The sequence below is a fragment of the Entelurus aequoreus genome, linkage group LG03 (assembly GCF_033978785.1).
Source record: "Entelurus aequoreus isolate RoL-2023_Sb linkage group LG03, RoL_Eaeq_v1.1, whole genome shotgun sequence".
NCBI classification, from domain to species: Eukaryota; Metazoa; Chordata; class Actinopteri; order Syngnathiformes; family Syngnathidae; genus Entelurus; species Entelurus aequoreus.
In genome coordinates, this window is record NC_084733.1 from 23,261,121 (window position 1) to 23,288,620 (window position 27,500).

At 39.5% G+C, this 27,500-nt stretch overlaps 1 protein-coding gene across 5 annotated transcripts in view; it reads left to right on the plus strand.

The window, feature by feature from the left end:
* Window positions 1-27,500, plus strand: part of luzp1 (leucine zipper protein 1) — a 92,316-nt gene that overhangs the window by 59,660 nt on the left and 5,156 nt on the right. For all 5 annotated transcript variants that reach the window (XM_062041473.1, XM_062041471.1, XM_062041476.1 and 2 more), the window contains 5 exons: window positions 6,557-6,906; window positions 7,153-9,208; window positions 9,332-9,852; window positions 9,915-10,058; window positions 26,754-27,014. In XM_062041473.1, coding sequence (XP_061897457.1) covers window positions 6,784-6,906; window positions 7,153-9,208; window positions 9,332-9,852; window positions 9,915-10,058; window positions 26,754-26,993 — 3,084 coding nt within the window. In that variant the 5' untranslated portion in view covers window positions 6,557-6,783 and the 3' untranslated portion in view covers window positions 26,994-27,014. The remainder of the gene's footprint in view (window positions 1-6,556; window positions 6,907-7,152; window positions 9,209-9,331; window positions 9,853-9,914; window positions 10,059-26,753; window positions 27,015-27,500) is intronic.

Sequence of the window (27,500 nt, forward strand, 5' to 3'; positions counted from 1 at the left end):
CTTACACTGACGGTAGCCGTAGCGTATAAAACAACTTTAACACTGTTACGTTACAAATATGCGCCACGCTGTGAACCCACACCAAAAAAGAATGAAAAACAAATTTCTGGAGAACATCCCACCGTAACACAACATAACACAACACAACCAATACCCAGAATCCCATGCAGCCCTAACTCTTCCGGTCTAGATTATACACCCCCGCTACCACCAAACCCCCCCACACATCAACACCCCCCCCCCCCCCCCCCTCCGTGCGTCGGTTGAGCGGAAGAGTTAGTGCTGCATGGGATTCTGGGTATTTGTTGTGTTGTGTTTATGTTGTGTTACAGTGCAGATGTTCTCCAGAAATGTGTTTGTCATTCTTTTTTGGTGTGGGTTCAAAGTGTGGCGCATATTTGTAACGTAACAGTGTTAAAGTTATTTTTGTACGGCTACTGTCAGTGTAAGCTGTGTGGCTGCTGACCTAGTACGCCTTGCTGTCATTTACGTGAGCAAGCTGAAGCTGCATTCTACATGTGGTCGAGCAGGTACACTGTTAGGGCAGACTGTAGAGGGCGCCAAAAGCAGTGCCATCACGCTCTGATGTTCTGGAGTCTCCCGGAAATAGTGAGAGAGTTGGCAAGTATGACACTATCAAGCGCCATTCATTCAAAACTCGCGGGCCGGACTAACATCAAATTTCCATGTTATAGTGCGTGCCGGTGCGTGTGTCAGAGGCCCCTGGTTAACATAGCAAAAAGCAATTTAAGCTTTGTATGCGTTTTTTTTATTTTAAAATAAAAAAAAATTTTTGTGGCTCCCATTATTTTCTTTAATTTGTGAAACTTGCCAAAATGGCTCTTTGAGTGGTAAAGGTTGCCGACCCCTGCTTTAAACCAAGTTTTATTTAATACAATTTAGTACAATAAATAAATAGCCACGCAATGTACATTTCAGTACAGTATGTTGTATAATAACATTGTTCTGGTTACTTATGAGCCATGCTATTTTTATTTGAGTGTTTAAATGTGTTTGTCGTCTTCCGTTTTAATTTGTAAAAGTTTAAGTGGGTTTTTTTTAATGATAAAGAAAAAAACGTGTGTTTGGTACGTCACGTCTGGTTTATGTGACTGTTGTCATATTCTTTCAGGTATAGATGGATCTCTCTGTCTAAGAGAGTACAGCCTGTAGGCTTAATGTGCACAATTGAATATCTTAGTTGCTCAGACAGTTATGTGTTTATACAAGTTCAGATTGGGGAATGTCGTTTTTATTTAAGAAAGACGTTAATGGCTCTTGTTTTCATGTTAGCATTCAAGCTAGCTAGTGTTAGTTTGCCTCTCCTGTAAATGAGCAGTGTCACCGGTCGATGAGATTATCAAAGTGTTATCAACCATGGGTTTGCGATCATTTTACTTTAAAACGGTAATACTAACTGTAGAAGTTGCTTCTTAGCAGTTCCACTGTACACACGTCACCGGTGCCAGGCGTGCAGTTTTTAACAAAGTTTTAATGCTCAACAATGAATCAAAATGTCTTTTCAGAAGTCCGTGACTTTTCAGTCTCTCCCAGTCCTCCTCTCTCCCCCGCTCTCGGCCGCTTACTGTTAAAGACAACAGATGATTAGATTAACACGTACCACCTGTGAAATCTAATCAACTGTCAGCTGTGTCTCGCCGTGAGCACATGCCCCGCCCCCATCCGATGGTGCTCGTCCTCAGCACCATAGACAGAGGCAGTGACCTTTGCTCCTGCAGGCGCGCTGGCCACACCGCCCCCCACACTAACCTAGGAAGTTTTACCGCGGTTTATAATTATACCGTTTATCGTTTCATCCCTAATATTTGTACACGTGCGCTTGGTTCGATGACCCGCCCTATCTTGCCTCTGATTGCTCTAATCTCAACCAATCGTGACTCATCATAGTAAACAACCAACCAATCATGGATGTTCTTATACGTGCAAGCACGTCTTGGAAGCTGGAAGGGGAGGGGTTTAGGAGCCCATGAGAGGTAGTGAGGAACAGGGGAGAACAAGGAACACAACAAATAAGCGGCGTTTGGTCATTTTAACGTGAAATAAATGATCGATATTACGATATTTTCTTAATTCATATCTTGTTTTAAAACTATATCGATACATCTTACAAACTCGACATATCGCCCAGCCTGTTGTCGGCCTTTGTATACAGAAAGATGACATTGTTAAAAAGGAGTTGAACAACAAAACCCAGTCCATGTCATGCATGACCGCAGTATTGTGTTGTTAACAGGAATATTACTCCTGTATATTTTTAGACCGTAAACCAGAGGTCCCCAAACTACGGCCCGCGGGCCGGAACCGGCCCCCAGCATCCAAAATCCGGCCCACGGGAAGTGCCAAGTAAAAAAAAAAAGTGTTACTTTTATTTTTATTTTAGTTTTTTTTATTTTTTTTTTATTTTATCTTTCCTTTCTAATCCATTTTATACCGCTTGTTACTTTCGGTGTCTCCTAGCCGCTCAGGCAAATCATATTGTCTAAAAATGAATTTTCCCATCGATAACGTGACAATGTTAAATGTTGATGAACATATATGTTAATTGATGTTAAATGACAAAACGGATTAACTCGCTGGAATATAAAGACAATGTATATATGTGTGTATATATATATATATATATATATATATATATGTGTGTATATATATATATATATATATATATATATATATATATATATATATATGTATATATATATATACACACACACACATACACATTTTTTTAACCCGAGTCAAAAAGTTTGGGGACCCCTGCCGTAAACTATAATTCACAAGTGCAGAGGCGCTTTTTTCCATTTCCAATAACAGTAGGCATTTTGAAAGTAGTTTTATCTGGTAGTACCAGGGGGAAAAAACCCACAAGGGACTTGTGTCTTTTACTATCCTGTTTTACTTGAATGCGAGGTGGCTTTCCCCCCCGCCCCCCATTTATTTCTTTACCAATTTTTCCAGCCGAGGTTCGCAAGAGCTTTTACATGACAGTACAGGAAAGGACAAGCTGAAACATTATGGGATGCCGGTTTTCTCTTTCTTGGGGGGAAAAAGGGAAAAGCGCAAGCCAAGCACCAGCTCTCCACCATCTTGTGGCTTCCACTGCTGCGCCAGCATCCCTCCATCCACACACTCACACACACTCCTTCGCACTGGCCGTCATCCCATACATGAAGATGTGGTCACTGTTATTTTGATTGGACTCTTTATTAACCGCCATTTTTGAGGCGAAGGAGCCATAAGATCTTAATGTCAAGTGCAAGAGAGGCGGCATTTTTTTTCTTTCTTCACTTTTCGTGGGGAGAACAGAATGTACCAAAGTCACTAAGGAAGAGAGCGGCTAAGGCCTTAATGATATGTTGTGTGTGATTGTAACCTACGTGTGTTTTGGAGAGAAAGTGGAGCGGATGCACCTCTCTAAAAAGGATCCTCTTTTCAATAGGTTTTCATTATCATTCCCCTCTTCTTGCAAACGTAAATATCTGGTCCTCATGTACTGATAGCGTCCACTTGACTTGGGTGCAAAACACCATGAAATAGCAGGCAAACTCATACGAACAAACATACTAAAATCGGAATCATTGTCCTCCGTTCTCTGGCGGCTGGCTGTCCAACATTCCACTTACTTCTGGGGAGAGCAACTACAAATTTATAGGCCCGCATACTTTTCAGTGTAAATAATTTTTTTTTTTGCTGCTGTCGATTATTTTCCCTGCGCGCTTGTTTTAACATCTCAAGGAGCTGAGACAAGGTTTCTTTTAATTGTCACTGTAAGCGTTTTCACATCGAAGTCACGTATGCTTTAATAAGCTGCAATTGAAGATAATGGGCTGCAGGTGGTGAAAATGTCAGGATAATAGAAAAACAAATACCAGTAACATTTATGTGGTTGTGTGGTTCTTCACCTAGACAACAGTGGAAAAGCTGGCATGCAACTCAGTCACAGCTGGACAAACCGAAGCAGGACACCATGATGACTTTATTGACTGGGTTAGGTTTTTTAACGTCAGATATCTGTCTTTTCCCCCTCGTTTGTCTTTTTACCCTACTCCTTTCTTTAAAGACTGTGTTCCGCTGTTATTCCCTTCTAGCGCGCTACCAGAGGTCATGAAAGTGTGGAATAATTAGAATAAAAGACTATGCATCACAGCTAGCATTGTGCTTAGGAGTGTAATCACTGCCAGATTTGACGTTCAAAAGGCTTGGTTTGTGTTCGACAAGGAGTCTAATAACCCTCCCGAACACAGTAAATAAAACAATGGAAAGTGTATAAAGTTGTTCAGAAGTTAACTCAAATGGCAACTTTTGATGTTCTGCACTAAAACATCAAACTAACAGTCTTAACTTGTAGTGTTTTGACCATAGGTGAGGGCAAATTGGAGACATTAGAGGGGGTCAATAAGTGATGATTTGTGCAAATGTTATTCCCCACCCTCAGGCGGATTGTCCTAGCTGTCATTGGGGGCGCAGTGGTTTAGTTAAAAGAAAGGGTGAAAGGAAATGTAATAGAAGCAGGAAAACCCACTACATGAATCATGTATGAGACAGAAGATCAGATCAATTCATGAAGGGTTTCTGCTGACAGGCCTTTTTGTGCTAATAATCAATGTATCTGCCTTGTGGAGGTCAAAGAAAAATCAACTAATTATGAGCATTTTTTTAAGCAGCTTTCACTTTACAAACATAATTTAAAATGACAGAAATAAACACACTCTGTTAGCTTACTCCAGCGCTTTTAAATTATTTTCTGTTACGCCCCCTGAGGAAGATGAAAATATTTTGCACCACCACATTCTCCACCGCAATTGTAAATAGTACAATTGTTGTAAGTACAACTCTGCACAACATTGTATACTTATTAACATTAAAGAAAACAACACACCAGTCTTTCCTCACCCACCGGAGTCACAGTGAAGCCATGCACTACATACGCCATATTTGCCAACCCTCCCGATTTTCCCGGGAGACTCCCAAATTTCAGTGCCCCTCCCGAAAATCTCCCGGGGCAACCATTCTCCCGAATTTCTCCCGGACAACAACATTGGGGGCGTGCCTTAAAGACACTGCCTTTAACGTTCTCTCTCACCTGAAACCTTCACCCCTTAACAGCCGCATGCTTTCCAGGCGTCCGCTCTTCCTCCATATAAACAGCGCATCGGCACAGTCACATAATAACGTAGCGTTAGACGGGTTTAACAATGGTCTTTACTCGAAGATGTCAAGAAATGCTGACACGTTGTATGATCTTTTAACTGGTTTAATGATAACGCAAGGCATACTTGGTCAACAGCCATACATGTCACACTGACGGTGGCGGTATAAACAACTTTAACACTGTTACTAATATGCGCCACACTGTGAACCCACACCAAACAAGAATGACAAACACATTTCGGGAGAACATCCGCACCGTAACACAACTTAAACACAACATAACAAATACCCAGAATCCTTTGCAGCACTAACTCTTCCGGGACGCTACAATAACATCTACGGCTTTTGGAGCTCAGTGCACAACTGCACACACAACAAGAAGGAGACGAAGCAGAAGAACGAAGAAGAGACATGGCGACGACGAGTAAGAAGAAGAAATACGCTTGCAAGTTCCAAAATGATCGGAAAAAGGTGAAAAAATGTCATTTCATCCAGAAAAGCTCGAAGGGGAAGGGTTATGCTGCCTGCACCTCAACCCCACCCCCCCAACCACGCCCCCAACACCCCCCATCTCCCAAATTCGGAGGTCTCAAGGTTGGCAAGTATGACATACGCCTACAAAAAAGCATGTTCCTTGAGATAACATGCTCCTTCCATTGCACCGGGGGGCCCACCGCACTATTTGAAAATGGTTGGTTTACCCTGTTGCAGTTTCTTAGCGCTGCACAGCTTAATATTACAGTCCACAATCTCCACTTTGCTGCACTTTGTCCTCAGTATCCTCTTCATTGACAGACTTATTAAACAGGAGGCTCTTGTTAGCTTCTATTGTTATTGTCTGTTAGCATTTCTTGCTCTCTCTCTCTCTCTCTCTTTACACTATGCCCGCTTGTGCTGTAATGCGGTAATCAATGGGTATTGAGGTTGCCATGGCGATGGGTGTGCAAATGATGTGATAAACGCCAGCGTTATTGAGATATGCTGTGGTCAGCAGGAAACCAGCAGAAATCAATGTTGAGCTAAAGTGTGTGTGGGAGGGGGGGGGGGGGTGTGCGCGTCCGTGCGTGCGTGCAGGCATGTCTAAACCCACATTCACATCCCCGCATGTAAACAGCCCCCACCTGCGCCACACTTCCTTTGAAAGGACAGGCAAGGTGAATTGTGGACATAGTGATTCAATGACAACAAGGAAGTCATTGCAGCAGAATAACAGCTCATCCACTTACTGCACTTTTTACTTGATAATAAGGGTAGATATTAAGTTAGTGCCTGGTGTGTAATATTAGGTCTATTGTGTTTTACTAGAATGTCTACTATATTTGAGTAAATATGACTGTCATGTACAAGTAAGAGATGACTCGTGTTGTTTCCTCTGTCCCTCCCACAGATGACAGATTGGTCCACGAAATGCCAAGCTGACAAAACTTGAAAGCACCACTTGTAAAAAGGAGACTGATAAGAGCCACTCCAATTACCTTTACCTTTCACTTTGGCCATCACATTGCATTCAGCTTGACTTCTACACCACCACACAAATGTGGACCTCTCCAAAAAGCCAAATAGCCTGAAGAAAAGAGCTTTAGTTATAAATATTGCACACAAGACTTGGTAGCCATGTCTGACATGACACATCGCCACCTGCGCCACAAGCTACAAAGTGTCGTCAGACGGCTGGACGAACTGGAAGAAGCTACCAACAAGCTGCAGAAGTCTGAAGATGAGTTGCTTGACATACAGGTTGGTACCAAGTGGTGTTTAACAGTGGGTCTACAGAACAGAAGTACTCTAATCCTGCAGTTTTTAAGTATTATTATTTTCGAACCGCCTAAATTAACTTCAGTTATTTCCTATGGTGTGTGAGTAAACCGACACAAAATTTAAATGTTTTTTTAGGCACCAGAGTAGGCCGCCGCCATTTTGTGTATCGGTAACAGATTTTAAAACTCCTCGGTCTAATCAATGCATGAACTCTCTTCCCAACAGGATAAGATCATCCAGGCAGAAGGCAGCAACTCATCCTTACTTGGTGACGTGGAGGCATTAAGGAAACGTCTCCTGAAAATCCAAGGCAAAGATGAGGAGGTACGCAAAGCGGAGGATCTCTGCCGTACAGTGAGAGAGAAACTGGAAGAGGAAGAAAATTTAACGAAAGAGCTCAAAGCGGAGCTTGAACACCTACAGGGGAGGATGGCAGAACTGGAGATACTGGAAGAAGCATTTGGGAAAAGCAAATCGGACTGTACCCAGCTCTGTCTCAGCCTCAATGAAGAGAAGAACGTAACCAAAAAGCTCTCAACTGAGCTGGAAGCCCTAAAAGCTCGTTTGAAGGAAATGGAGGCGTCTGAGATAAAGTTGGACAAAGCAGAGCAAGCTTTGACTGCGGAACTTGACAAACTTAAGGGATTCTACCAGACCATCGAGAACGAGCATGAGAGGATACTAGAGAAGCAAAGACAAGATGAGAAAGTCACTCTTAAGCTCATGGAAAAACTAGAGCAGCAAAATAATTGCTTTGACATGGCTGTAGATCCTGGTTGTGCAGATTTAATGAGGTCTAGGATTGAAGATGGACTGTCCTCTACAGGCATCTTCTCTGGACACAACAAAAGTCTTGACTACAATATGGGCCTGCTGAATAAGTCTGAGAATCAGAAGAACAGTGGCCTCGCGGGGTCACAAGAGGAAGACAACAAAGTAAAGGAGCTTACGCAGGAAGTAGAAAGGCTCAAGAATCGCCTTAAGCAACTAGAGATTGTGGAGGAAGACCTGAAAAACTCAGAGTCTAAAAATGGTGAGCTTCAAGAAAAGTTCCAAATGGAACGCAAGCGGGCTCTTCAATTGAGCAAGCAGGTTGAACAGCTCAACACACGGCTGTGCAGTAAAGGTGGGATCGGAGGCAATGGGACTAGTAATGTGGATAAACAAGGCAACGGAAGTGCTAACATCAGTCCTGGTAACCATGCCAAGTACCTGGAGAATGGCAAAGCTGGGAATGAAGAGATTGCGATGGGAGGTTTCAAGCAAGAGATACAAAAATATCACAGCGCCTCAACCGTCACAGAACTCAGCTCGACTCCTTTCCAGGAAAGTACAAAAGCACCCAAAATTCCAAATACTCGGTTTTTATCTGATAATGGAATTAAAGAGTCAACCCGGGGAAATGAGGAAAAAGGATACAGAAGAAATACACCTTGTAGTGATATTAAAAAAGTGTCTGTCCTTCATCGATACCCCCCAGCAGCTAATGACAAGAAGCTCCTGAAGACAGCTCACAGGCAGACTGAAGGGGAGAGCAATACATTTTCAAAACTGTATGTACGTAGTGAAAGTCAATCAAATAATTCTGATGTAGTATCCGAGAGTTGTGCATTAAAGGACACCGAGCCTATCTCAGACCAGGAATTAACAGAAAAAGTTCAAGATCCTGTGCCCGTCACCTCCAAGCTGTCCAAGGCCAACGAAACCTACAGAGTTTACAGGTCCAACGTCCATCAACTGTTGCCAAATGACCAAGGCTCGGAAAGTCATTCCTCTGCTTCAGAAACAGAATCCACTGGATCAAGACCCTCAGAACCAGAGACTGTAAATGAAACGACTACTACAACCTCTAGCAGTAGGACTGCAACCTCGCAATACTCTAGATATCCACATGTCAAGGACTCTCATTCAGAGGGTTCCTCTTCACAGAGCTCATTCGATGAAGAGTTACACATGAAAACAAATGTAGCTGAGGGAGGCATTAGCACTTCGCTCGGGATCGAGATCCAGCGAACTTGCAGTCCACGTGAGGCGCTGATATCCAAAGGGGTTATTAAATCTGCCATCGTTGAGAGTGACCGAAAAGAAGTGATGACATCGGAGCCTTTGGCGGCCAACGGGAAGCCCAAAATATCCACCAAACCCATACTGACTACTAGTATTAAAACGATCTATCCCAACGACCCTAACTCCTCTAGAACCAGCAGCCGCAGCAGTAGTGTATCCAGTGAGTCAGTGTCTGCCAAGGAACGCCACACGTCCACAACTAACATTGTCATAGGTGGGTTTTACCTTCATTTTAGGTATGGCTGGCAGTTTAAATCAAATAACTTTCTATTATCAGCTATTTTAATAATTAAATTGATTCTGTTTGTATTTCCTTTTCTTTTCTTTCAATGAACAGGCCCCAGCAGCATTTCGATCCCTTATGAAATCTCCATCCGCAAGAGCGAGATCACAATGCGGCCAAACCAGGACCAGGTATTTGGTGCAGATAACCTCAATGATTCCTCCAAGTCCAAGTACCACAACACCTCTACGGTGGAGATGACCACAAGCCAAGTTTACAACAGCAACTCTCGTGTCCTCAAAGACACAAAATCTGGCATTGATACATTTACCAGTTCGAAAAACCAAAGACAAAGAAACAGGCAGCCCCAAGAAGAGCGTTTACATGAAGACATGAAGAATGTAACCGTGAGAAAAACCTGGAAGAACCAAGTCAATCCAAATGTGGATGAGAAGGGTAGAGGAGGTCGACGGGTAACCATGGAAGGAGGAGGTTCAGAGGATGAGACAGAAACCACAACAACATGGAAGGCTTATCTGGCAACGACGATCGATTCTGAAGACACAGTGAGCCTTGGACCAAGAACTGGTGGGAATAATTCAGCAACAAAGGGAGTTAAGCTATCACCTGCAGAGGTAAGACCAATCATAAATGATAGCTGAAGTTCATGTTGTATAACGTTTTTTTGATGGTGCAGATGTACAAGTGCAAAATCGACAAAGACGCAGAAGAACCTGTGCTCCATCGTGGCGAAAGCACTAAGGAACCCCTGGGAAGGAAAATACCTCATGCACCTGTCACTTCACAGTCCTGGAGTCGCTCCGTCTCGCAACGATCACCGGTAGGCCAGACAACTTCTGTTACATAGGTTTTTACTAGAGTCAAGCTAATGTCTTAGAAATACTGTTGCACATTATATCCTGGTTTCCACTATTCCTCGAGTATTGTAGTATTGCATGACAGGTCTGCGGGTCTCTCTGAACACAAACAGAACATGTCACAAATGTTGTGAATGAACAAGCAATTAACAAGTGTAAAAAAATCTGCAACAAAAACCTCACAGTGAAGAAAATTGGCGTGGCTCGGTTGGTAGAGCGGCCGTGCCAGCAACTTGGGGGTTGCAGGTTTGCATCGCTTGTAGTTATCTAGAGGTGTTTTGAAGAGTATACCCACCCATTTTCATTTGCCAAGCCAGTTTAGGAACACAGGAAAGCTAAAGTATATCCCCTCTGACTTTGGTTAGTAAGCCCTGGATTGGTTGTCAGTCAATCACTGGTCATATACGGTATAAATACAGCAACTAATAATTGGTTTATTCTTTTTAGTTTGTAGTTTTGTCAGTATTATTATTTGGAAGGTAAAGTGTTTTAAAAGTCATAATATTCTAGTAATAGTTGCACAGGGGTTAAAAATAAAATATTTACCTGTTTGTTAGTCTCCACAATCTTTCCAGCTAAGTAGTCAGTTCTTTTAAACCAAGGTTTCCCAAACCTAGAGTCAAGACCCCGAATGGGTTACAGGTCAATTCACAGTTCAAGGTGACAGAGACCTTATAAGGGTTATCATGCAGATACACTTTTTGTTAGTCATTTATGTACATTTTATGTCCATGTTATGGCCGGTGTTGGTCATCTCACCTTAAAAAAGTAATAATACTAAGTAAAAAATTACATCCCCCAAAAAATAATTGAGCTAGTAACTCAGTTACCTCATTGTAAGAGTAACTAGTTACTCAGCAAAGTAACCGAGACGTTATTTTTAATGTTGTTATTTTATACGCAATTACATTTGATTACATCTTTAATGTCAAAAGTGTTTATATTAACTGATTGAAGAATAAATACACTGTATAATAATAATAATAATAATGGATTAGATTTATATAGCGCTTTTCTAGACACTCAAAGCGCTTCACAGAGAAGTGAGAACCCATCATTCATTCACACCTGGTGGTGGTAAGCTACTTTCGTAGCCACAGCTGCCCTGGGGTAGACTGACGGAAGCGTGGCTGCCAGTTTGCGCCTACGGCCCCTCCGACCACCACCTATCATTCATCATTCATTCACCAGTGTGAGCGGCACTAGGGACAAGGGTGAAGTGTCCTGCCCAAGGACACAACGGAAGCGATATGGATGGTAAGAGGCGGGGAGCAAACCTGCAACCCTCAGGTTTCTGACACGGGCGCTCTACCCACTACGCCATGCCGCCCCATACAGTTATGCAGTATTTTAGGAACATTTGGCATTTATCTGAACTCAATAGATTGCAGTGTGCCTTATGATGTCCTTAGCAATAAAAATGTGTAAAAAAAAATTATGTTAAGTAACATTAAATATTGAACTATTTGGCCTTTAAGTAGTGCAATAAAAAATACAAGTAAAATAAAGTGATATATCGTGATATATATAGTGAATTATATTTATATAGCACTTTTCGCTGCGGCCGTGACTAGGATGGCGGAAGCGGGGATCAAACCTGGAACCCTTAAATTGCTGAAACGCCGCTCTACCAACCGAGCCACGCCGCCCCAAAGTATCCTTCATCTACATTTTATCAACCATCACAAAATTGTTCTCAACGAGATGGCCTAATTCTTAAATTGAATTCAATCTTAAGTAAGACTTCACTCACAATAGTCAATATTTACAAAACTGAAAAGTAGCAGTCTTGTGAATAATACAAAAATATTCTTCTCAAACTAGTTTATCATTAGGTCAGCTGCATCATGTCTCAAAGTTTATGTATTGTCCACTTATTTACACAGAGAAGCGTAAAAAGTATGTTATGCTACACCTCTTGCTAAGCAGATATATATGTGTGTTGTGAAACGGAGTTACGATGCATGCCTTCATCATAATTTGTTTAAGAGTGCACTAGAAGAAGCAAAGACACATAGTCCACTTACAGTCTGTAGATGTCACGAGGACTCGCCGGTTGATGGCGACAAAAATAAAAGGTGCCCTCTTTATTGTTAACATATTACGGCGTGGAACAAATCCACACATTTTTGTTTTGGCGCTACTGGTGAGAATTTCAACTTCCTAAACAATGAAGTAAACGTATCTGATTGGCTCCACATTGTTGCTAACCCTCAGTCCCCACCCTCTCTCATATTTGACGCTATTAAAGAACTGTGATTAGATATATTCCGAATTTGTACCACCCATTGACAACATTAAATTAAATATGATTGGATTTCATGTACAAACGTATGTCAACACTTTCGTCGACACGTGTTTACTGAGGGCTGGGGGATTCTTCGCTCCTGCCAATAATTTTATCATCCCCACCTTTGTTCTCTGCATGCAGAGAATGTGTGCCAAAACCAGACACTTTGCGCTTCATTCAACCAAACTGTAGTAACGCGCCTCTTCACATTCTCAGTAACGGCAACAGCGTTGCAACGATGGCAATATTAATTGATTAGTATTTTCAGTAACTCGTTACTGAAAAAAATAACGCTGTTAGTAACGCTGTTATGCTCTTAACGCCGTTATTCCCAACACTGGTTATGATAATGCAGTATGTGTTTTAGTACATTTACAGACCGTACATTTCATTCATTTTTAGGCTTTGTCAGTGGCGGCTAACGCCATATAGTTATTACAGAATGCAGGGACAAGAAACGAACCCTGTGGAACTCTGCACATTACCTTAACATGCTCTGAGGTCACGTTATGGGAGACGCACTGCATCCTTTCAGTAAAATAGGAGTAAAACCAAGAAAAGGCTAAGTATGACATAATGATACGTGGTTTGATACGTTCTATTGTAATGTTATGATCGACGGTATTGAAAGCAGCATTGAGATCAGGTAGCAGCAACATAAATTACGCATCAGCAGCCATATTTAGCAATAGATCATTAGTCACTTTTACGATGGCTGTCTCAGTAAAGACTGAAAGGGTTCACAGAGATTGTTAGACGTCAAGTGTTCATTCAGCTATTGTGCAATATTTTTTCTAGGATTTTAGAGAAAAAGGGAAGGTGCAACGCTGGTCAGTAGTTCAGCAGGAGGTCAGAGTCGAGTTTTGAATGCTAGGGGAACAGTACCAGAGGAAAATGATAAGTTCATCATATTTAACACTAATGGTGCTAATATTACAAACCAATACGTTCCCATCTGCGAGTCGCAAGAGTTCCTATAACGTTACTTCTTCAAAATGCCGTAGTACATACATTCATATCTGTAGAACCCAGTTGTAGCTAGGACGTGTTATCTTTAATCTCCTTTCAAATTATCTCAATTTTCTTAGTAAAGAATTGCCTAAAGTCATCAGCCCAGTGGGTGGAACTACTGGGAGAAGCCCGTTATTGGGTTAGTGATTGTACTGTGATTGTACAAATATTTAGCATCGTTTATATTGAGGCGAATGAGATCGGAATAATTAGTTTTAGCTAAGGTAAGCATGTTTATAAGTTATTAAACTATCACTCCATGCTTGTCGGAAAACCTCAAGTTTAGTCGCACACCATTTGAGTTCCATCTTTTTACATAATAGTTTAAGAGCTCTGGTTTCTTCCATGAACCACGGGGTATGCCTTTTAGGGGTCTTCTTTAGCTTTAGCGGTGCCATACTATCAATGGCATTGCGCAGGGCATTGTTAAAGTTGTTACTGAGGTTATCGATAGAGTCCACATAAATTGGGAATGGTGCCATTACCGAGAGTAGTAGGCCAGCGAGAATCCTAGTTGTGGCAGCATTAATGTTACAGCCTCTAAAGCAATAGTTATTAGTAGCTTGTTGACAATGGGTCAGAACTTAGAAATTTCATAAGGTAATGATCAGACATTACCTTAGTGTATGGGCGTACCAAAACTTTAGAGGGGGTGACACCCTGGACAGACAAGGACTAGATCTATCGTATTTCCGTTGGGATGCATGGCTTCGTGTATTATTTGTGTAAGGCCACAGCTATCAATTATAGTCTAGAGCGCCACGCACGGAGGGTCTGACGGGGAATTCATATGGATACTAAAATCTTTCATTATATTTATATCATCTGCATGCGTCACTAGCTCAGCGACAAACTCTGAGAATTTGCAGATAAATTTGAATAGGGCCCAGGCTGGCAATAGATAACAGCCAAATGGAGCGGTAGCGATGTACAATACCTCATTGTAAGCACCCCAAATGATTAATGTGTATTACTTAGGTTAGGACTAAGGTTCAGGTTTTCATCGGAGATTAGCGCGACCCCTCCACTCCTTTTAAGGTGACGAGCAACATGTGAACTTGTATAGTTAATAGCGAAAGGCCTTGTTATGCGGAAAACAATTAACTGGCTTTGGCCAAGTCTCCCTGAGACCAATGGCATTAAGATTGTTGTCTCTAATGACGTCATTTACTAATAATGCTTTGGGAGACAATGATCTGAGATTTACAAAGCCTATATTTTAGATAGTGGGCTGTTTTGCAGCATTTATGTTAAAGGTATCGTAGTATTGATATTAAAAACATTACAGCTATCTTCCGAAGTGCGTCTAAAATATTTTCGATTACATCTATGAATTGATATGGTGGGGATCTTGACATTATTTGCTTGGTACTGTGATAGATTTAACGCTTCGTAATTGACCACCTCAGTAGAATGCTTGTCTACCTCTGGCACAGTCATGAGAGAAAAAACTATGTGATTTATGCATTATTGTTCAAGAAATACTATGTGTGCAGGAATTTTCCAGCCTGGCGCTGGTTAGTTCTAGCTTAAGTGACTCTTCACCCGGGCTAACAGGCACTGTATTTGCCTATGTCCGAGCTTTAGACTATGAACTGGATATTGGCTATTCAAACCTTGGACAGAACACAGTGGAAATGGACTCATCCTTTCGTGGAATTCTGTCTGTGGGTCCACATCAGCTTCACAAACGCCGCCTTGACCGCAAACTCTTTCATTAGTTGTACGCTGACAGACATATTGTTGGAATGGGAGGCCATCCTTTTCTCTTTCAGTTTAACTTTCCTCTCTTTGACCCCATCTCAACATCAGTCATCCTTGACTGGTCCATAGTTACCTTGGAGCCACTAGATAGGCTTTGAAAAAGACCCCCCGTCCTCCTCCGCCTCCCGTCCTGTGGCTTCAGATGTGGTCCTGCAGCAATGACCTGATGTTCTTGCCGGCCTCCTTTCATTCTGTGTTTAGTCAGTTGTGCATTTGGGGAATTTCCTAAATCCATTTACTTGATTTGCAAGCATGATGGGACCTCCTGATTTTTATTTTTCCTGAGTAACAAAGTGGCCACTTCATTTGGATAGTTCCTGACACAAATTGCCAGACTTGCTAGAAAAACAAGGTTCAAATGGTGGTCATCATCGTTGGTCTTCTCTGCACAGCCAACAATGTTTGGCTTGGATTCCCGGCCACATTTCAGTGGTCTGTACCGTGTCCATTCCCAAGAGGTTTGGATAAATACAGCTGCAGTCAGGACAGTGGGGGATGGCGGGGAATTAACGTGTGATTGCAGTGTCAAAGGGTGACAGAAGAGGGTTGCCTTCTTACCGTCTTGCATGAATGTAAGTGTGTGTCCTAAACTTTATTGCTTGCTCTGAATCAGCGCAATCCTCTTGTTCTAGACTTAAAGGAAAAGTCTTGGTGCTTTCATTCTTTAAGTGATGAGAGTATTGCAGAACTCAGCATGTTGAAGACCAGTGTAAGCCCAAAAAGATCAATAAGCATTAGGGAGAAGAATTTACCTTAAGTGGACTGCCGCCAGCCTAACTGCAACAGTCCATTTATTGATCAAACTTTCTACTTTAAACCTTTCTTTTAGATGGTTTGTTTAGGTGCCATTTATTCAACATGGTAACATTTATTCCACATGATCAACACAGTTAAGATGGAGTAATTTGGAATGGTTCTGAAGACATCTATGGACACCGAAAGCATGAATGCTCCTGACACATAGCTTGCTCATCAACACATGCTAAAGGGTACTGCTTATGAATGCACTGTAGTAGATGTTGCAGGGGAGATTAGTGTTGCTAATTTAGCGACTTTGTTGCTATGTTCAGCAAGTATTCAGAGCACTTAATATAGCAGCTTTTTCTTGTGTTACTTGAAACGTATGGAGATTTTGACATGAAAGCACATACACTCAAAGTTTGATATTACACGGTCTAATATAATGCAACGTTCTATACAACGCGAACGTGCCATGGACCCTGAATCTTCGCAAGTTTTTTACCAAATGATTGCGAATTTACAAACTTAGACAGTAAATCTTTATGAAAGTTGGGAATTAAAAAAACTTTATTAATTAATTGAAATAACTTGAATATCGACCCAGTGATGTCCAAACTTACTGTTGGATAGTGCCCGCCCCATTTAGTGACGTGGGAGCTCAATCCAGCTTACATTTTTATGGACCCCAACGACCGCGTTGTATCGAACTTTGAATGTATCGCTCATGCTCTTCCCTCATTTTAGAGCACTCACATATAAAGACAAAATTAACTAAAATATGAGACAGGAAAAAAGTTTATTGTATTCCTCAACATATTTGTTTTGCTTTTCATGTTTTTTTACTTACTTTTTGTATCTCCCACAACACTATTATACCCCTTTCAGAATTACATGGCCATTTTTGCAAATTAGACAATGACGTCTATGAGTGACTCGCTACTTTTCGGACCAAAAGGCCTCCAGCCGCCACTATCCCACACTGAATTTATTTTATTTCAAATGTGAAACCATGAGGTTAAAGAGTTTTGAGTAAAAACAAAAAAAGTGAGCTTTGAGTGTGAAGTTAGTTATTAGTTGTAGGGTTGTATGGTATACCGTGGTGCTGATGATTTAAAAAAGGTACTTTATTGCCTTTCAAAAATACTGGTACTTTTTTTTTTTTTTAATGGACATGATTGCATTGCTTGTAATATGAGCCTAGTGCATGTTATTTAACATACAAACAGAGCACTTACAAGACGACACAACATGAAGACGGAAAAGGGAGAATGGACATATTTTGGCTTTAAAACTAACAATAAAGGTTAATCTATAAATGAAGCGCCACTGTGCAAGCAGTGCTTAAAAACATAGTTAGCTAGCGGCTAACGTCTTTCCGCAGTGTTTTAGGTACTTTTATATCACTAATCCTCGCCTCCATGGCAACAAATGAACTATGTTTCTTACAATTATCATCCCTGCAGGACATGTAATAGCTAAACATGCTTCACTACACACTGTAGGAGGATACAGTAGCTAACCGCTAACAGAAAGTTAGTGCTCCTGAATGTAAACAAATGGGTGGATCTATACAAATATCGACTGTAACAATTACATCAATATTCTTTGTCATCACAAAATCTTCTGTCATTTTTTTATGATTTATAAACTCAGGAAATACGCCCCTAGACACAGGAGAACTTTAAATATGACCAATGTATGACCCCGTAACTACTTGGTATCAGATCGATACCCAAATTTGTATTATCACCCAAAACTTATGTAAAGTATCCAAACAACAGAAGAATAAGTGTGTATTACATTTTAAAATAAGTGTAGCTAGAACATGTTAAATCAGAAAGTAATCAGATATTAACAGTAAATGAACAAGTGTATTAATAATAGTTTTGAGAAAATAATAGAACTGGAAATGACACAATACGTTACTGCATTTGTCAGCAGCCAAATCAGGAGCCTTTGTAACCCGTTTGCTTACTTACCATAAAAAGAGAAGTTTACTAGTATGTTAACTTTTATTTAATGCCAAAATTGTGCTTTGATTGCAATTTTTGTTAAAATAAAGCCATAAATTATTTTTATATGATTTTTAATAATTTTGTGATCCCCTTCATTTAATTGTAAAAAATTATACAAACATTTTTTGGTAAAGGTACCAAAACATTGGTATTCGCACAACCCTAGCCACCGCAAATTCTGGACTATAAGCCACTACATTTTTCCTACACTTTGAACCCTGCAGCTTTTAAAATGGTGCGGCTAATCTATGTTTGTTTTTTTTCCCGCTAATTGCAATAATGTTTTGTGGTCAATAGTTTTCATTAAACCCAAGCAGAGGACTGAAATGGTTTGTTATTGTTTGTGCTATGGCGCCATCTTTAAGACGAGTTCACTCACTGCAGGTGCTGCGAGTTGAAAATGTACTTCCTGTTTTGCCTCAAACCGAAAGTGAAACCATCCAAAGCATTTTTGCTCGAAAGGATTCTTCATTCATCATTCCAAGTAATGTTTGTAAGTTTCACAATTTGACTAAAACAATTCATACTTACTAAACCGTCCCATTTATGATGTTTGTAGGAGTGTTTTCATGCATAATTGTCCGTGCTATCGTGATGTAACGAAGCTAGCGTCGTTAGCATTAGCCAATATGTTAACACAGCTACGAGTGTCTGTGTTGGTATTATTAACTTACAATGGCATTCTTTTTGTATTGTTTCAGTTTCACAAATTCCTCAGTAAATTCACCAAAATGTCACCGTGTAATTATTGAGTCTGATTAGCTGATCGGAGAGCTAGCTTCCACTGCTCTGATGCTTCGATGACTTTTGGTTTGTTTGATCAACCATTTTACTGCTGTGTTACAGACACGTTTGGAAATGAAGATATGTAAATAAACATTTACAAAATATTTCTGCGTAAATAACTAATTTCACAGTGTATATACCTGCGGCTTATACGGTACGGCTAATATATGGGAAAATATTTTTTTCTTCTAAAGTTTAGTAAGTTCGGCCTATATCCCAGTGCGCTCCATAGTCCGGAAAATGCCATAGATATAATCTTGGGATGCGAATTTGACAAAATCTCTTCAGTTAAAGTATCAGACATGTTGTGCTTCTTCAGATAACAGACTAGTTCAACAGTGCCTCTGCTGGTTGCAGCCAAGGACTGCACTCCCAATTCCACAAAATGTTTTTGTTGTTTAAATTTATTTCGAACATATGATACATCACATATTTCCAATTCCTCATTACATGTCCGAAAAGGAGTAGCAAGAAGCAGAGCTTTTTTAATCCTACCCCTTTTCCATTTCTTAGCCATTACTAAAATTTTTCACTTCCTGTTCTCAATTCCAACATTTGATTTTCATGTCAGAAACATTTAATTTGTGTAGTTTTTGTCTATTTAACAAATATGCATCATGCAAAAAAAGAAAGTCAAAGATCCTTTGTATGTGACAGGAATGCTCTGCTGTTTTTGAGGATTTACAATAACATGTAGTCAAAGATCCTCTACACGGCAGCAGTGTTCTGCTTTATTTTTTTTTGGAACCGGGTGTAAAAACGTTTGACGGTTTTGAAATGAACTCGTACCAGCCAAATATCCCCGCTGTATAGCATCGCTAAAACAACACATGTAATCCAGCCCAAGACTGTTGCACAAATGGGAGCCACTTTGTCATCAGGAAACCTCATCACACCATTACAGCTAATGAAAAAGATACCTAAATATCCGAGAATGTTGAGTCTAAAACCAGAGACCGAGTCTACTGTACGTCTGGAATAGGACACGAACCACAGAAATAGGTTCAAGGTCGCATCTGTGTAAATCTTCACCAATCAACCCAACCTAACCATAAATTTTCTGAAACATGTCACCTGAATTGCGTCTTAATGGAAGAAGTGATTTAATAGTTGGGGTTGGCTTTTCTTTAAAATTGCAATGAAGACCTAGAGGTGACATAGATTGGTTCTGCAGACATTTTTTAAATTGTATTTGTTCTGCAGAGTTCGTTTTTTTCATAACAGACCCACATTACACCACAGACAAGCTTAAAGCAAAATGTCCATGTATTTACACGACACAGCCATTTAAGCGGCTGTTTGTTGCCTAGAGAAAGTTGACTTTTCAAATAATCTGTTAGTAGAATAGAGCAATGTTTACCTTAACGTTATCATTGATTTATAGCCTAGCGTAACAACAAGAATAACTACTAACGTTATTATTGATTGTATGACCTCGCGTTATCACTGATTTTATAGCCAAGGTTGAAACGTTTACTTTTCTTTTTTTATATACTTTATTGCAATGATTTCACTAAATTACACATCTTGTCCTTTAATATTGCCTTCTTTTTTCCCAGAGATAAACAATAAAAATAATAAAATGTTTATTTAAAATTATTGATTGCATAGCCTAGTATAACAAGAATAGCTATTAACCTGATCATTGATTATTATTTTATTTTATTTTATTTTACTTGTGTAACAACAAGTTTAGCTACTATTGTAATCATTGATTGTATAGCCTTGCGTAATAACAATTTTAACTACTAACGTTATCATTGATTGTATACATATCCTTGTGTAACAACGATTTTAGCTACTCACATTATCATTGACTGTATAGCCTAGTACAGAGGTCCCCGAACTACAGCCCGCGGACCGGATATTTCTAATGGATTCCAAAACTTTAATGAGGTCATCAGGGAAGTAAAGAAATTAGGGGTGGTTTACATGCTCTTAATATTTAATGTTTTATTGTTTATACTTCATATTGTAGTGATGGGTGGTGTCAATCAGTCTCAAGCTTGTTGTAATTAATGCTTTAACAAATTGACGTGACTGATCATTTCTGATATTTTAAATCCTAGATCTTTTATTTTTGTGCAAAATGATCGTTGTTGCTATCATATTTTACGAGATATTAATATATTTTATATTATATACTGTAGAGGGACTTGGATTGACATGTACGCTATGGCGCAGTTACGTACATTGCGTAAGTTGTTTACGTAGCAGTTGCTAAAAATAAAGCTACATAGATTCACGGTGCTGTTCGTGTCTGCTTTACTAAACAGCCAAAAATAAGGATAAGAAAAAATATTACAGTTGCGTTATAATCAGCCGTGTGCAAGGTGGCGAAAAAAGGATCGCTGTGTGTGTGTGTGTGTCTTTGTGCAAGTGCCTGTGCGAGTGCGTGTGCGTGTGCGTGTGCGTGTGCGAGTGCGTGCGTGCGTGCGTGCGTGCGCGCTGCGTGCGTGCGTGCGTGCGTGCGTGCGTGCGTGCGTGCGTGCGTGCGTGCGTGCGTGCGTGCGTGCGTGCGTGCGTGCGTGCGTGCGTGCGTGCGTGCGTGCGTGCGTGCGTTGGCATGTGCGGGTCCATATGACAGCGTATTGGCGAATTTCCTCGAAAAGCGGATTTTATTGAGGGTTGTACTGTAGTTGTAACTTCCTTCTTCAATTTGGTATTAAATTTATATGCCGCCTTAAATCATTGTTATCGCCATTCCCACATCTTTTTGAACTTGATCAGCGCATGGACACACTATCACAGTTGTGCACAATATTGAATAAATAAGAGTTTTTTCCCTTAAAATTGTAACTACAAGTTATTGTAGCTTTCTTTTAAACAGTTCTGAAGTTAGTGTAGTGATTTATATATTGAATTTATTTACATGAATTAGCTATAATTATATTACAGCCTATATAATATACTGTGTGTATATATATATATATATATATATATATATATACATATATATATGTATATATATATATATATATATATATATATATATATATATATATATATATATATATATATATATATATATATATATATATATATATATATATATATGTACATATATGTACATATATATATATATATATGTATATATATGTATATATATATGTACATATATGTATATATATGTATATATATATATATATATATATATATATATATATATATATATATGTATATGTATATGTATATATATGTATATATGTATATATATGTATATGTGTGTATATATATATACATATATATATATATATATATATATATATATATATATATATATATATATATATATATAACCCAATGTGGCCCCCGAGTCAAAAAGTTTAGGGACACCTGGCCTAGTGTAACAACGATTTTAGCTACTATAATTATCATTGATTGTATAGCCTTGCATAACAACTTTAACTGATTAAATTATCATTGATTGTATAGCCAAGCGTAACAACAATTTTAACATAACTGTATCATTGATTGCATAGCCTGGCATTACAAGATAAGCTACTAACGATATCATTGACCGTACAGTCTAGCGTAGGTTTAGCTACTATCATACTCATTGATTGTATGGCCTTGCCTAATAACAAGGTTAGCTGCTACTAATATTGATTGTATAACGTAGCGTAACAACAAGTTGAGTTACTAATATTATTGATTGTATAACCTAGCACAGGGGTCGGCAACCCAAAATGTTGAAAGAGCCATATTGAACCAAAAATACAAAAAAAAAATCTGTCCAGAGCCGCAAAAAATGTAAAGCCTTATATAAGCGTTATAATGAAGGCAACACATGAGGTAAGTGTCGATATTTGCTATAATAGCCTACTATCAAAATGACTATGTGTCGCAGGCTAACACATCTTCCTTGACAGAAATGTTGAAATGTAATATTTATTCTACACATTTTTACAACATTGGAAAACATTAGTTAAACGGAGGCTCCTCAGCGGGTGAGATAACTCTTGGAAATTACTGGCTTAGAATGGCCAAAGGTACAGATGCGTGTATCCAAGTTAAAGGAAACGGCAGGTCGTCCTTTTGTAATTGATTTATTATAATCTTTGCAAGCTGGGTAACGTTTGCTGTGGTCTGTAACGGCACACAAACAACTATGAGAAATGCAGCCAATATTACATACAGATAATATGTGATGAGACATGCAAATATAAATTAAATACACAGAGGACATAAGTAAAGGAAATTGAATTAACTCAAATATACCTACAAATGAGGCATAATGACACAATATGTACATACAGCTCGTCTAAATAGCATGTTAGCATCGATTAGCTTGCAGTCATGCACTGACCAAATATGCCTGATTAGCACTCCAACAAGTCAATAAAATCAACAAAGCTCACCTTTGTGCTTTCACGCACAGCATAAAAAACTTGGTGGACAAAATGAAACAAAGAAGGAGTGGCATAAAACACGTCTTTTCGTGGCAGTGTTGGAGAACGTTGTACATGTAAACAAACTGCTGTGAGTTCAGGGACCGCCAAAATTAGTAGGACAAAACGGCACATGGCAAATACTCTCACCGGTGACGCATGTGTAATATAAACAGTGGGATTTCTAACAATTAGGAATGTTTGTGTCATGGTTGTCGTCCTACCGAAACCATATTAAAACAAAAAATATGTTGTTTTCTCCTCATCTTTTTCCATCTGAATTTCCCCTCGGAGATTAATAAAGTATTTTTGATTCTTAATCTGATTTTCATAAATTTTTGGAAAAAGGTCCAGGGAGCCCTAGGGCGGTGGTAAAGATCTAGAGCCGAGGGTTGCCGACCCCCAACCTAGCATAACAACTAGTTTAGCTCATAACTCTAGTTATCATTGATTTTTTTTAAGCCGAGCGTACTAACACGACTGCTAATTGTTGGGAGGGTTCCTATTTATGTTATGTATATGTTTTTATGTCATTTTACGCCAGTGACATACAGCAACTTTACATATTTCACTACATTAATCTAAAGCAGGGAAAGTTACCCGTCAATTTCATGCTTCAGGCCAGACTTGGGTTTAGTGTTTTCTCTGTTGCCAAACACAATTTCCTTTTTAAAATGGACTCTTATGCAGAATTCATTTGTGAACAGAAGCCGCTGTGTGACGCCGCCAGAACTCTGGCCTTTCTCACTGGATCTATCCTCCCGGGACACATTAGCAGCATTTCTAGCAGGCTGACGTTCCTCCTAGCCAAATATTTTCCTAAAGCCACACGTGAACATGTTCTCATAGTCTGCAACCTAAGGCCCAGCAGTGGAGAACACTGTATTTAAAAAAAAAATGCTCACAGCTTGCTTACCATACAAGGAGAATATGCCACACTAATGTTTCCTCTCCTCAATGACTAGAGCAGGAAGTGACCACAGTGATCACACCCACTCTGCAGGCTTGGCAAATGACTTTATTTCCTGTCGGTTGCCCTCGGAGACGTAGCGAGTCAGGCCAGCAGGGCTCCATCAAAGCCCATTAGCCCACAATATGTCAGTAATTACAGTGCTGGGAAATGACAGAAGGCTGGTAAAGTGTGACTTTGCGAAGTCGCTCAGGTTGAAAGAGGAGCATGGGCCCTTATGGCCGTTACCAAATGATACATCTCCCAGCTTGGGGACATGTTTTCTGGTTGGAGGTTGAAGGATTACATGCCCACATAATCAAGCAATCCAAGCGAGGCTCCAGGAAAATGCCAACAGTGCAACCTCTGAAAGTCTAAGTTGTACGCTTCAAATTTTCGGCTAAATCCGACTCCAAGGCTAGCCATTATGGCCTAGAAATAACATCTCTAGGCAGTGCTGTGCAAAATGAACAAAAATAGTTATCCGGATATAGGTAATTATATATCATGATAACAATATATTACAGTATAGTCATTTTTCCTCAAATGACATTTACTGTATACCACAGGTGGGTAGTAACGCGCTACATTTACTCCGTTACATCTACTTGAGTAACTTGGGGATAAATTGTACTTCTAAGAGTAGTTTTAATGCAACATTGTTTTACTTTTACTTGAGTATATTTATAGAGAAGAAACGCTACTTTTACTCCGCTCCATTTATCTACATTCAGCTCGCTACTCGCTACTGATTTTTATCGATCTGTTAATGCACGCTTTGTTTGTTTTGGTTTGTCAGCCAGACCTTCAAAGTAGGATCTATCGCATGCCTGCGTTTCACCAATCAAATACAGTCACTGGTGACGTTTGACTCCGTTTCACCAATCAAATGCAGTCACTGTTGACGTTTGACTCCGTTTCACCAATCAAATGCAGTCACTGTTGACGTTTGACTCCGTTTCACCAATCAAATGCAGTCACTGTTGACGTTTGACTCCGTTTCACCAATCAAATGCAGTCACTGGTGACGTTTGACTCCGTTTCACCAATCAAATGCAGTCACTGGTGACGTTTGACTCCGTTTCACCAATCAAACAGAGCCAGGTGGTCACATGATTAACTGCACATAAAGTTTCAGCGGCAAACAACAACAAGCTTAAGCTTACATGAACTCAACGTCAAATTTGAGGAAGCACATCGCGGTAAGTCACGTTAGTAGATATTTTGGCTGTCAGCGTAGGCTGATCTTAGCTTCCCTGCTATGAATCACTGTCAAATGTACATCGTGTGGGGACATTTATTAACGCACTGCAGCCTCATAGACAGACAGACAGACAGAGACACACACACACGCACAGTCGCACACACACTCACGCATGCATAGAAACACCAATCAGAAGTGCACAGTGTGTTCCCAGGTGCAGCCCACACCTATCAGTTTATGGTTTGCGTAAAAGCTAACTTGGTATTTTCCTTTGTAATCTCTGCCTACTGAGCCTATGGTGCTGTTAAGTTATTGTGGCTCAATTTGCCTTAATTTTTTTATGTTAATATATTATTATTTAATATATATTATTGTTTTAGTTGCTTAAGAGATATTCATGGCTCTGAATTTGCTCATTGCTATTTTTATGTTTTTGTGCATTATTTGTTGCCGTCATCATTAAACGAACAGGTTACTCATCAGTTACTCAGTACTTGAGTAGTTTTTTCACAACATACTTTTTACTTTTACACGAGTAAATATTTGGGTGACTACTCCTTACTTTTACTTGAGTAATAAATCTCTAAAGTAACAGTACTCTTACTTGAGTACAATTTCTGGCTACTCTACCCATCTCTGCTGTATACACACTAAGTATACCGGTACTAATAATGTACCACTGTACTAATAAATTAAAAACGATAATATACTGCCTTTTAAAAATACCGGTACTTTATTTTTCATCAGCATGCTGCCATGCGTCGGTGACGTACAAGCTGAGGCGCATGATGTTGAGTGTGTCAAAACACACACACTAGAGCGCATACAAGCAGAAAGAGTGTGGGGTGGAAGAATGACAAAAAACATAAATTCTACTGATTGATAAAGAGTGTGCATGTAGAGCAATATGGAGGCATTTGGACTTCAAAACCCATTGTACGTTGTTTACGTCCATACTCCCGCCAGCTCTCACCGTAAAGTTCTTTAAAGTGACGTTAAAAAAAACCTATTGCAAATCAGCAGTGTTGCGGCAGCTAAATTAGCCGCAGCCCCTTAGTTTATTGTTTGTTTTTTAAGAAAACAATCTTTAAAAAAAATACATTAAAGAAATAGTAGTTGCTTTGGTAGGTTGCGGGTTAATATGGCCATGCTTTTATTCTGAAGCTTGCTTGGGCCTGAACAGGAAGTTAGTGTGCGCATGTTTTAATGCTGTGTAGCGAGACAGTAGTGTCTATGTTGCTGCTGAAGATGATAATACTAAAGCTCATTTTTCCTAGAAATGACACCCTTGGGTCTCATATTTTATTTGGACTAAAACTGACTTTTTTTTAGTAAAAAGAAGAACACGTTGGAACAGGACTTGATGACTTAAGAGGGTTCAAGAGGATTTCCTATAGGAAATATTGACCTGCTATATATTGTTTTAACCATAAAGACTCCACTGCACACACAATATAGTTTTTTTTCCCAGCGTTCATGTTTTCTTTCCTCCATCTTTTCTTCCCAGGGTCCAAATAGAGGCGATCGCAGTCCAATCCCGAGCCTCAACCAGGTCTCGTGGAAACCACACCCCTCCAGCACTAACTCTCTCCCAACGGGTAGCTCCTACGACCGGACAACCAAGACGCCGACATCCAGCGGGGAGCAGTGGGCCACTCGGGGTCACGGCTCTACGGCTAAAACGGAAGGAAAGGCCGGACCGGCGGCGAGTCGTCTGTGGAGCCATCGCCAGGCCGAACACCATTAGTGCCCCGTGGAGATGGCTCAGGTAAGGTCTTTTTTTCTCCAAATAACATATATGTATATATTTATGTATATACATATATGTATATATGTATGTATATACATATATGTATATATGTATGTATATACATATATGTATATATGTATGTATATACATATATGTATATATGTATGTATATACATATATATGTATGTATATACATATATATATATGTATATATGTATGTATATACATATATATGTATATATGTATGTATATACATATATATGTATATATGTATGTATATACATATATATGTATATATGTATGTATATACATATATATATGTATATATGTATGTATGTATATATATATATATGTATATATGTATGTATATACATATATATGTATATATATACATATATATATGTATATATGTGTGTATATACATATATATGTATATATATACATATATATATGTATATATGTGTGTATATACATATATATATGTATATATGTATGTATATACAT